General features: G+C 42.6%; 1 protein-coding gene across 1 annotated transcript in view; it reads right to left on the bottom strand.

Annotated features, from left to right (window-relative positions):
- The window catches only part of RMC1 (regulator of MON1-CCZ1), a 319509-nt gene that overhangs the window by 79036 nt on the left and 227220 nt on the right, over positions 1–13253 (bottom strand). The window contains exon 18 of the mRNA XM_086965645.1: positions 12149–12217. Coding sequence (XP_086821771.1) covers positions 12149–12217 — 69 coding nt within the window. The remainder of the gene's footprint in view (positions 1–12148; positions 12218–13253) is intronic.

Raw genomic sequence — 13253 nt, 5'->3', positions numbered from 1 at the left:
TCCTCGAGTTGCTTTGCTCAAGCAGAAAAGGGTGTATGCTTATTTTTTTGTAAATATCCTTAGATACCTTAATTTCGTTTTTGCCTTTTGAGCCATCACTACTTGTACACTAATGTTTACTCATCACATCTTCTCTATTTGTCCAGAGTAGTTAACAGACTTACGACTAAGTTCTACTCCTGTTCGGGAATGTTTTCCTAACCCCTATGATACAGCTGATATACGTCTTGGACACCACCAGTGTAATCACACAGACCTTCCAGAAAAGCGGGTGTTGAGTTGTAGGGAAATGCCTCTCATAGAATTGTACACAAAAATAGGTTTATCCCTATTAACGGAAGATAATGCAGTGCTTAAAAGGTAGGGAAAACCACCCTATTCCCTAGAATGTGGTCAGAGACAACATAACAATATACAGCTTGTTCTCAAGCACATGTTAACACATGTAAACAATAAAACTTTGGAGATTAACAGTTCTCCTCTTCTTTGTTTATTCTCTTTTTGTGTCTTTTTCTTGTTCGATTGTTATAATCTTTTAGCCTCACAAACCAACATGTGTCTTGTCGCTTACAAGGAAATATCCTGCAACTTCCTCAGGGCTATCTTCTTCTTCCAAAGCTTCTTTCAAGTGGTTTTAATTCCGTCCTGCTCTCTTAGTAGCATAAGTAGAGATAATTCTTCCACATAGACCCTGTACAAAATATCCATAAGCTATTTCCTTATATCAGATAAACCATTTAGGTGTATAATATGATCGCCTGGAAAAATCACATAGCCAGCCAACTGGAACAAACGGACAACACCCCCAACGTCCTCTTCCAAGTACTCAACACCCTTATCAATCCTAAAGCCTGCAACCCAGTAGATGCACCAAACCAGTCTCTCTGCGATAATATCACAGATTTCCTTTTACAAAAGATTGACAATATCTACAGTAAGATAACTTCCTCCACTGCAATTTCAGGTCACATTACAATCACTGATCCTACCCCCACCATACCCAGCCCTTACTCCTTAAAAACATTCCCTCTGCTCACCATCCAAGAAACAAAATTTATGTTATCCACCTCCAAATCTGGATCTCCTAAAGACCATATTCCAGCAAAAATAGCCAAAACTCTTGCAGCCGAGCTGGCCGCCCCTTTGTGCTCCATCTTAAATAGCTCCATTATAGAAGGTAAGCTCCCAAAGGAATGGAAAGCCGCCCAGATCATGCCCATTAGGAAAAACACTAAACTGTCCCCTGACGAGATCACCAACTATAGACCATTCTGACTCCTCCCTCTCCATAGTAAATTCTTGGAAAAGCAGATTAACACTCACCTTTCCATACTCGTTGAATCTACCAACTGCTTGGATCAATCACAGTCAGGATTCCGTCCTAGGTACAGTACAGAATCAGCCTTGATAAATGTCAGACGACATCAGAATGCACGCGGACGCTGGCCGAGCAGTAATTCTCATACTGCTCGACCTGTCCGCAGCATTCGACACTATCTCACACAAGATCCTACTGGAAAGCATTCAGGGATCAGCCCTTAATTGGCTTATGGACTTCCTTGAGGGAAGAACCCAAACGGTAAACCTTGGTCCATTTAAATCTAAGACCACATTGGTAATCAAGGGTGTACCTCAGGGTTCCTGCCTCAGCTCCTTGTTGTTCAACATTTATGTTGCCCCTCTATCAGCACTCCTAAGGAAATTGGGGTTTACCCCCATTTCCTACGCGGATGACACGCAACTTCTCCTCACCTTTGACAAAAACACCCCTAACATCGGTAATATCTTTTCAGACGGCATGAAAACAATAACATCTTGGATGAGTAGCAACTTCCTCCAGTTGAACGCTGACAAAACAGAAATAATGCTATTTTAAAACGCCGCCACCAGCTGGTCACCCAACTGGTGGCCAGAGGAACTAGGGCCTACCCCTCTTCCAAAGCCTGTGGTCAAGAGTCTCGGAGTACTAATAGATAACAAACTAAACCTAGATGACCACATAACCGCAACCAAATGGGCCTGCTTCCATGCACTCAGCCTGCTTCGGAAAGTCTTCCACTTCCTTCCTTCCTCCACACGCAAAACCCTGGTACACGCCCTGGTACTCAGTCGCCTAGATTTCAGCAATGCCTTGCTGATCTCTGCCAACGAAACTTCATTAAATAGTCTACAAGTGGTACAGAACACAGCAGTGCGCCTTGTAACCAGTGCCCCTCTTCGTACCCCTTCACTCCCCCTTCTCCACAAGTTGCACTGGCTTCCCATACTTAAGAGAATACAATTTAAAATATGCTGTCTGGTGTTCAAAGGCCTTAATCAGATGGGCCCTACATATCTGTCGGATAAACTGGTCAAGCACTCCCCTCCTCGCTCCCTTCGCTCTGAAGGGAAAGGTCTTCTCACCATACCGCGTATAAAACAAACCAGACTAGCAGGCAAAGCATTCTCCTACCTAGCCCCTCATATCTGGAACCAACTTCCCCTAGACATCCGACAATGCACTAATTACTTGACCTTCAGAAAAAACTCAAGACATCCCTTTTCTAGCTCCTGGTCCTCTCCTCTTCACGTCCTCAGCGCGGAGGTACACCATCCGGGGTGATTCAGGCGCTCTACAAATGATATAAATAAAATAAATAAAAATAAAATATAATCCTTCCCGGTATCAATCTCAGGAATGATAGACAGCTAGTGAGCTTGAAAGGAGCTTTGGAAGAAGATAATAGCCCTGAGGAAGTCGCAGGATATTTCCTTGTAAGCGACTAAACATGTGTTGGCTTGGGAGGCTAAAAAATGACAACAACCAAACATGAAATGGACTCAAAAAGAGAATAAACAAAGAAGACAACTGTTCATCTCCAAAGTTATTTTGTAAACATGTGTTAGTGTGTGCTTGAGGACAAACTGTATATAACAGAGACCTCTCTGCCATCCTCTTTCAGCTCATCCTCCTCTTTTGAGACAATATGCATCACTGTCTCCGATGCCCTTCTATAATCTGCATTCCCGTAGCACTTTGATCTCAGCTTTCTGGTGGAGATAGAGCAAGGTTCACACCAAGACTAAAGCAAGCACCGTAGAGGAATGTGGTCTGTCAATATCATGCCTAAATATTCCCCATAAGCATCATCATTCCCGTCAATGTGTAATTTTGGCAATATTGGCATAAAATGGTAACATTGTAGTGCACCGTACTGTTTCTTCAAGACCTCAACCAAGTGCCAACCTTCCAAAGCAGTCTTCACTACTACTGCCACTATCTAAGGGAAGACTTGTTCAGCCCATTATATTGAAAACACCCCCTTTCTCACAACCCCAGTGTAGTCCCATAATTATTGGCAACAATTTTAGGATAACTAGTGATGTCATCCAGGTTCAGTGCAGGTGTATTAACAAGGGGCACTTTTCTATCATTCAGTTACCTCACTACGTCTCTCGCTGCACTGCACTCAAGCGGGGATCACCTGATACCCAGATTGTCTGACCATAGGTGAAATACCAAGTCATAAACTTGCCTCTCGGTCAATTTAGTGTTCTGCATTTTTTCAGGTTCTAAAACAAACATATGCACTGATCCTTCACTCAATAGGAGCAATTATCATTTGTTTATGGGTTCTGAGCCCAGCCACCTCTCGGACAACATACAATATCCAACACCCAGCCTCACTTAAGATACAATTCTGGCAAGTTCCAGCCCTCTTTCTTGCCCGTGTGCCACATGCAAGTATTTATTACCATTGTATTATAAGTTATGTAGATTAGTAATCTGGGAGACCTACACTACCATATGTTAGTTGTATTTTACAAGTACCTAGGTACATCTCAACCTCCTCAATTAGAATTTGTAAATCTGTGCACCACACTACCAGTTGCCCAAAGTACTTTTTTTGTTATATCATAATGCGTTATACATCTGTTTGTCTTTTAATGCTACCTTTCTCTAGGTAAATAAAATTTCTAAATTTTCCCATTTACTTTTTCTTCAAGTCAGTCCCAAATGTATTGTGTAGTGAGCAGACTCATGCCTTTTCAAAAGTTTGTGTATTTGCCAACATACATTGTGCTCACTCCATGCTCTGAGGAACCACACTTACCAATGCCCACAGGAGGTCTGTTCAGAATTAGCATAAGCAGTGGCCAAGTTGAAGTCTTCCCCAGTGATTTCCTCGACATTGATTCATGCACTCTTTCAACAATGAATACCAGGATAGATATTTCTGTGGCCAAAAATGCCTATTGCACGTTTCTTCATTTTCAGCAATATAGACTACAGTCGGGTTAGCTCATATTAAGGCCTGACTTCTACATCCTCAGCTCTGTCTTTAAGCTGAAGCATTTTTGCTAGGCTATCAGTCAACTTGCCCTTTGGTGGCTTGGCTGAGTCATCCTCCTCAGACACCTATTCCTCCGTTTCTGACACCATAGATGACACTTTTTATAGCTTGTCTGCTAAGGGTCACTTTAGAGAAAACCTTTCTGATCTTTTTTCCAGCAATTGCCAGATACTGATGTCTCCTTTAAAATATCTAACAAGATTTCATCAATTATGGGAAAAAACACAATGAGAGGCGCTTGCGTGCCGGTGTCTAACTGGGGTTATCTGCTGTTCACTGTATTATGCTACTTGTAACATTCCCGGAGGATAATAGGTCAATGTTTTCGATTATATTAATGAAAATAATAGCTTGTTTGAGCCTGTTTTTGGACAAGTATTTCAGGTGGAGGTTTTTATTTTTTTTATTGATAAAACATTTTTTTATATTTTTACAAGGAAATGGATTTTAATCATCAAAACTAATATAGAGTGTTAGAAACCTGTTTCTTTCTAACACTTTCTGAACACATAAAAAAAAGGAATTGAACACACAAAGAGCACACTCACAGTAGGTAGGACGAGTAAATATGTAACCAATGAGTCTGCAATCAGAAAGAGTCTCTCTTGTTTCCATTTGGACCAGATCCGATGATATTTAACGGGGCATTCTCTGGCTTTATACACCTCCTCCAAGTCAAGGTGCACCGGCCCATACCTCCCTTGGTGGGGCAAAGTTCTACCATTTCCTGGCAATGTCACGATTATCAATAAAGTAGCCAAAACCAATCAAAAAACGTGAGCTACAATCACCTTCGCAACCATCCACGATATCCAGCAGGGCAGCTTTATGGCAGAGTGGGAAAGTGTGACTGAATACTGTCTCCAGACATGCATGCACTCTTCACTAGAATTTGGCTGAATGGAAAACTCCAAATAATGTGTAGAAAGGTACCCTCTGTGCTGTTGCACTGTCAGCAAGCAGCTGAAGAGGATCTGCCCATCCAACAGCCTGAAAGGGTAGAAGTACATGGTGTAAATATTTGAATAGTATGAGTCGCAGACGGGTAGAGATAGTCAGCACTGTAGGGGCCATTTTGGCTTTAATCCACTCTTCATTGTCCATTGCAGCAAGGTCCAACGTCTATCGCACTCTAAGACACAGGAAGGGGTGGAGGGAATTAATGGTGAATTACCAGTAAATCTGAGATATACTCTTTCTCTCTAGTTGTTCTATTGCTGTTTTGCTTCCAATGAGTAGGTGCTGCAAAGTACACCCTGTCACAGAAAAATCAGTTATTGCGGGGCATTTAATGCATTGCCCAATATAGTTGGAAATGAGGAATACCAAGGCCACCATCAATTATGGCCTGCGTATATTTAATGAGGGATATGGGACAGATACCACTCTCCCATTGAAAACGTGTCAGGAGTGGTGTATTGAATGATGTGGGAGTGGGTATGGGTAGTTCTGAATAGTGTATACGATACAATTCAGGGAAATAATTTGAAACTGGCTCCTCATCCTATAATAATGATCGGCAACTTCGCTCAGTTGCCAAGATCATGCTGGATCTTAGTCAGTAACGGGGCAATATTAAGGCTCCAGCTTAACCATGGGTCAGGTGTCACTAAAATGCCTGGATATTTTAGGTGGGTTGGGCCCATCTTGAATTTTGATATGTGGACATGGTGGTGGGGGTCACCACAAGTGGCAAGCAGATAGCTTTCCCCAGTTCACTTTGAGGCCCGAGGCATCCCCATACACCTGTAGTAAGTGAAAGATTCTTGAAATAGAGCTCTGCAGGTGTTTTACAAGCAAGATGATGTTGTCATTTTACAAGAAAACTCTGACTTCAAGAGCCCCTCCAGGCCACTGGAACACCCAGAGACCGGTGTCAAATATTTAAGTTTCAATGTCATTAAGTGAAACTGGTCTTTAGAATGAACATGAGTGTGGGAACGCCCCTGGTTTTGGGGTAACTGGGATGGTGGCACCTCGGAAGTCGTATGGAAACTCACTCCTGTCCCACGCCTCATCGTATGCCGCAAGAAGGTGTACAGCAATAAAGAGGTGAACTCTTTGAAACATTGCAGAGGAATGCAGTTTGGGCTTGGTGTTTTACCAGCAGGCATGTCTGAGTTTGCTTGTTGTATTTCCAATTCAGTAAAAAGGTAGGTCCAGCTCAGTGCTACCTGAGGTAGAAAGTGATGGAATGTGAAAGACAACAGTAATTGGAGATTCCTGTCCGATCTGGATTAGCATTTGCTCTGCATAGAGATTTTTTAAATGCTTTTCAAAAGTTTGTGCAATATTTGCGGCAACGAAGCACAGTACGACCCCAAGCGTCCATGACCACAGGTACAAATCTGGTCTCCAAGTGGTTGTTGGCCAACCAGAAGAAGAGCTTAGTAACTTTACTGCCTTACTTGTATATTTTGCAGTGTGTGAGGAGCTATGCATATTTAGCAGCACCCAATAGGTTGTTTTTGAGGACATCCCTAATGGTGAATAAGACTGTAACGTATCATCCCTAGATCTCTCTTCATACTGGGCCTACAGGAGACACAGATAAACTTCCAGGTTATCCAGCTACTGCTTCCTTTCTCTTTCCTGGACTTTAAAATATGACATGGCTTTTTATGCAGCAACTGTTTTAAAGGCCTCCCACAGTATCACACGGGAGAAGACCAAATCTTTCTTAACCTCGAAGTATTCGGTTATATCGTTGTTAAAGAGGTCAGAGAGGCGAATGCCCTGAAGCCACGAGGCATTCAGTATCAAGATTTTTCCCTGACATTCCGCAGCATGTTTTCGGAGGTGCAACACTACAGGGCAATTATAAGAAAGGTGAACCTGATACTGCCTTGGTCTTGCTTGCTGGTATAAATATGAAGTAAATGCGGGACGGAGAGCACTCGAGTCGCGAGTGACCTGTCTGATATTCCATAACAACTGCTATAGTTACGGGCCTGTAGAATAATAGATCAGGCAGATGCCCAACTTAAAGGCTCAGTGCCACTGGCTTGTGTGAGTATGCATACGCCAGAGTTTGTGAAAGCGATTGGCAAAAAGAAGAAAAGCCTCTCAAGGGGTTGGAGAAAGTTCTCTGGATCTCAATCTTGGAGACAGGCACCTAGGGTGACCGTCCTCTGTAGGATCCTGTACTGGGGTGTCACATGAATCGTCCTAATAAGGATTTATTGTTAAAGTTAACCCTCAGCCTGGCTGGAAACATAAGAGCACAGGTTAATACAATGGCCATCAGCTTTTGTTTCACTTCAGTGAAGAAGCAACATTTTAGCATAGTCCAAGAAAAGCGTGATCATATTTTCATACTACATAGAACCTGCAACGTGGCGGCCATAAGGATTGCATCTCGGTCACTGTGGTGGAGTATACAGGCTATGACAGGTCAGGCAGGAGCGCTGGGGCAGTGGCTTTTGCAGCAGGGCCCTAAGTGCTCGCTCATGAATGAAACGCTAGGTGAGACTGTCCTTAGGATCTAATAAGTGCAGCCAGGTGACGAGGAAGGTATCCATGGTCGCCTCCTTAATGCCCACAATTTGGATGTTGTGCCTTGCCTTCCGTTCCTCACCCTCAACCATGTCTTCAAGGAGCTTGGATACGGCTTATAACTGGGTCAGAGTTGCCTGCAAAGTCTGGGTTTGATCCTCCATCTCAGACAATTGCATCTCAGCCTCCCCAACTCTGTCCACTGAGTTGCGGAGGTCCAGCAGAAGCAGCGTCATGTCCACACATATTTCTTCCATCTTTCCCCTTAAGGGCCATTTTAGGGTCTCTGAAGGTCTGTAGTCTGTGCCAGAGGCAGTTGTCTCCTCTGCACCCGGTGATGCCCCACCAGAGGTAGCCGCCGCACAGCCTTTTACTGCCCTAGTGTTTCAGTTCATTTTGGTCGGGCCTGGTGGCAGAGTATCTCCTCGACCATCACACCCTATCCCCGTCTGTGCGCATGTGTTTCACAAGAGGATGTGCACATTCCCTTGTTGTCAATGTTCGTATCTGATTGCAGTTGGCGTTCCCTGTGCCCAGAAAACAGGGAGTGGGGGTTTCCCTAACAGAGAAAGGGCACTTAACCGCCCATAGAGTAGGAGGTGGTAGCAGAGGACATTACAGAAAGAGTCACAGGCCTGTTGGTGTTCGAGCTGTGGACTTACGGATCCGGTGGGGCCTAGCACACGCTGGTCACTGACTGTCTTATGTCTGGACTTTAAATCATGCTTTAACCTTTTCCTCTTGGATATCAGTGAGGCGGCGAGCACACAAAAAAGTAACAGTCGGAGTAGTATCCACGTCTCCGTTCTAGGGGAAGGACGAGCTCTACTGCTTGCCAAAAAATAAGCCTCTAGACTTGCTGCAAAACGAGTTGTGGTGCCAATGAAGGCGGAGCTGGTTTGGGTGGGAGTGAACAGGGAGCTTTAGATTGTAGCCATTCTCCTTAACAAAAAGATCCCATGCAAAGGTGGTTATCAGGTCCAGTGCTAGTAGGGGAGAGCAGCAGTCCTTTAGAGAAGGTGTAGGGACGTTAGGTACCTGGAAAGATATGGGCGCTACTTTACTTTTGTTGATGCCGGGGAAAATAGGCATGTTCAGCTGCCTTCTCTTCAACTGTTGGTTGGTATCTGAGGAGTCGGTAACTGCTTCCTCTGGTTGTCTTCAGCAAAAAGATCAAACAAGCTCTTCCCATCACACGTTAGATTCTTACCTTTTCCTGGGACTCTGGCATAAGGTACAGTGATGTAAGTCACTAATGCTGGTCCTGGACAGACTGATGTTCAAAGTCGTGGTGGCAGTATCAACAAGGCCCCGAAATGTGAGCAGTTTGTACTCCACAGACTTCTTGCAAGGATTAAGCATGTACTTAAAGTATACTCCTCTCCAGCTAAGTCTGAAAGCATGGAGGAGTACTCATCAAAACTGTGATACAGGTCCAGCTCACCATGATGGCACTGGCTTGGTTAGCGAGATCGCTTGACTGAGCTCCCACTTCACCAGCAGGGCATTCGTGGCCAGAACGGCCTAGAATGGGCATTTAAGAAACCTATTGATGGTTCTAATTGACAAGATCTGAGCCTCACAAGGCTTTTGGGAACAAAGGCTCAGACTACTCACATGACTCGGGTGCAGGACTGACGTGTGACAAGGTTGCGACTGGCGAGACAATGGAGTTAACGTTGTTCCATTCTGATGGTCACAGTCCATCACAGTGGTTGCATAAGACAGGATGATGTTGCATTAAAACGGTGTGTCTAGTGTGTGTGTGTCTTTTGACAATACTTTTGCAGCCAGTTAAGTCACCCTCAAAGGAACCACATGGTGGATATGACCTGCTCCACCGCTCCCCATACTAATCCCATTAAGCAAGTCACACAGAGGTTGCCCTTGAGGTCTTCTCTCTAGCTTCAGGTGTAAGGAAAGAATGATCTTTGACTTAACTGTCTTTCACCAGGTGATAGTAAGAGCCTCCTTTCAGCAATACTATTTTTGGAATCATGCTGACCAGTGGTACAAGCCTGTAGCCTGAGAAAGCCGGACTTTGGCACAATGACCCTCTTCAAGTAGCTGGAACTTGGTTCAGAAGTTGATACAGCAGGCAGTGATCACACAAGACAGGCGTTCCTTCTTTTCCATAGTTTGCAGCAACTGAAATCTTTACCCACAATCCTTTGCATTTAGTTCGGACTCACATCCAGTGGAGCAATTCTTTCTCTGTTTGTGTGCTCAGGCATCAAGTTTTTCTGGTTTACTGGGCCAGAATGTATCCTTGCATCATTGGGAAGAACGGTGAGTTAGCTGTAAACGACTCCAAACTGGTGCAGCATCTAAATTTGTAAGGGATCCACTCAGGTTCCAGTGCATCTTGGTTTACTCTGGTTTTCAGAGTGCTGATTCCATGGTGATGACAGACATGGCATAATATGGATCTGACTGGACAGTCTGGAACTTGTTGCTGGACTTCCTTCCTTTTCTACCAGAGGTGACAGGGAGTTGGAATGGGCAATAAGCACACCATTGTTGGTCAAGTGGTACCAGTGTCCATGCCCTTGACCAGTCTGTATGAAGGTAATGAATCCTTAGCCACATGCCGAAATTCCAAAATGTACCCAGTTACGTTATGGGGAGAGTGAATGTTCCCAGTCATGGCAGACTATACAGATTTACTAGGGAGTCCCAGCAGGCAGGCTCCCCAAGTTTGATTTTAGATTAAAATGTCTGTAGTCGACAGTTATTCATCAGCTGCCACCAAGTACTTGACTTTCCATGATCTCAACGTTACTACAGTAATAACCCTTCTAAAAAGGAGTACACCTTTGAATTGTGGAGTTTTCTGCTATTGAATAAAAGTGTAACCAAATCCTACAGATCATCTGCCAAGGGACTCAGTATGTTATTATAATGCATGTCAGAATGATTAATGGAACAAGGTGGCACAGTGCAACTGTGCCAGGGCCATTCAAGCCTGTGCTTTGCAACAGTGTTGGAAGCCTGCACACAGTGATTGCTTACTGCGTAATAACTCAAAGAAAAGGCATCATGCCTGTGAACTGAGACTCCAGACCCACATTGGCAAGACTTAAACCTGAAACCCTAAACAAACAATGTCTGCTATGTTAAACTGCCTTTGGGGTCAATAGGGATATGTTGACCATACAATAGGGAGCAATTACCTACTGTATCTAGTGTAAAAGTGTACAACAGTTTTTGTACACTCAAAGCTGACTTTTATGTTGAAGTTAACTGGAATGGATCTCCCTTGACAGAGCCATCTACTCCATTCCAAAACTGACAAACCTTTTATTTTCACTAGAAAGAGTTGCATTGTGCATTAATCACTCCAGAAAAATCATTTTAGAACTGCATAGGTCAAGTATTAATATCCAATTACAAGAAATGGATTCAAAATCTAGTAATCATATTAGCAAAGGAGTAAGTTATGACTGAATGAATTCCACTTCAGACGAATAGGAATAGATAATCATACATTAACACCTTTTTATAGAGTAAACTTCCTTCATGCAGTATAAAAAGTATTGTACTCATCTGCAGTTGAATTGCCACACTATTATAGAGGACCCTTTTCTAATGGTTAAGAAATTATCATCAGTATAACAAAACATGCAACTAAGATGAGATCATACATATTCCAGTCAAATTATCTTAAATCCACAGCAGTACAATGTCTATGTACTGGTTACAAATTGGGCTTGTTAATCACAACTATTTTATGAATAAAAGATTAATTTAAAAAAAGTCTTCCTCCTAAAAACATAACATTGACCCATCTTCAAATACAGCAACAGATGACCATTTTCTACCACCCAATTAGCTTGCCACACATCCTTTCTAATGTGATCAAATAAAATAATCAAGAGCTTGTTGGCCTATTTTAGGCATCACAAGCCGATATATTCCAAAGTTCTATGCAGAGCATCTCAAAGTGAAACTATCCACATACCTCCAAGTGAGGCGGCCTTCTATAAATTGCTCTCCATTTGCTCAAACTATGGTTGCAAAACCTAATGCTGCTAGGGCAATAAGATGATTGAAATTACCCAAACTCCATTCTTTAAGTAATCAATCTTTTCAGTACAGCCAGAAGCTAAACTCGATATCATGTCTACTAAATTAACTGAAATTCCCCAGATATATTTCTCAATAAAGTATGGATACTGATTTCACATTTAGGTCTTACGCTGTAGCTAATTCTTTCACCGATTCTAAAAAGCTAAAACATCAATACCCTTTCTTAAGATCTTTACACAATCATTTCTCATTCATACATGGGTTTCATAGTACAGTTTGAGGGTTCTCACCTTAAGCATATCCAGAGAAAGTTGATGTGCAGGGGGATAAATACTCTCTAGGGTGAGTAGTTGACATGCCTTAAAAAACAATCAAACAAAGTTAATATCTTCAAACTGAAAGGAAGAAAGAAATCGGTGTCTTTTTATGCAACAGTTACTATATACTGGCTCAAATATGGCAAGCACAAGAACACTTTAGTAGCTTTAAATGCAGATCTCTATACTAATAATGACCACACATCTAATGTTTGTTTTCAAAGTTGTAACACATTCTGACTATATTACTGCCTTAAGATATAACAAGCAATAATACAGACAGTAAAACGACACTATACATGCAGTCTCTGTATCCTCCTTCGGACTGGCAACCACAATCATTGGGGGGCTGGTGGAGCAAAACTGTCTACTTAGTTGTTGGACGGTTTTAAAAAGCATAGGTCAAACAACATCCATCTTCTGTCCTTTGAAGTCATTATTTACTCATATATGATTGATTTTATGTCATTAACACACTGTGTAAAATGTCTGGCAATTCGTCACACAGTGGAGGAAGGCGACGTTAATATATCAATATCCCAGACCAGGTCCTGTTGAATGAGGCTTCAACTCAATCATTAAGGACAGTCCGAATTAAAGAGATTCTGACTTTCCCTCACTGACGGTGATCTATAATAGTTGTCTGGGGCCTTGCTCTATCGCACTGTATGTCATCCCTGAACCTGCTGTTTTTATCTATTTCCTATTCTGCTACCATGCTATTCTGACCACTGGACTCCAGAAGAGATACTGCAATGTATCTTTACTGCACTACACTCCCCTTTTAATTTTAATACAAACATTTGCCTTCTTCATCTAAGGGTAACAGAAGTTCAGATCTACTTATGTTTTTTACTGATACCAACGGTGGGGGGAAAACATTTAGTGGTCCAATAAAGCTCACACTCCAGAGCATTTAGGCTTGCAGTAGAGAAACAACAGCAACCAGAGCAGACTTATCATTTATACTTTTGCTCATGAACTAAAGAGTCAACACAGGATTAGAAACCTTACCTAAAGGGAAATCATACAAATTATTTAAAAGGTATGGAAGATTTCAAATATCAAAGTAGCTAAT

This window comes from Lissotriton vulgaris, chromosome 4_1 (assembly GCF_964263255.1).
Source record: "Lissotriton vulgaris chromosome 4_1, aLisVul1.2, whole genome shotgun sequence".
Classification (NCBI taxonomy): Eukaryota; Metazoa; Chordata; class Amphibia; order Caudata; family Salamandridae; genus Lissotriton; species Lissotriton vulgaris.
This window is presented reverse-complemented; position numbering and strand designations above follow the sequence as displayed.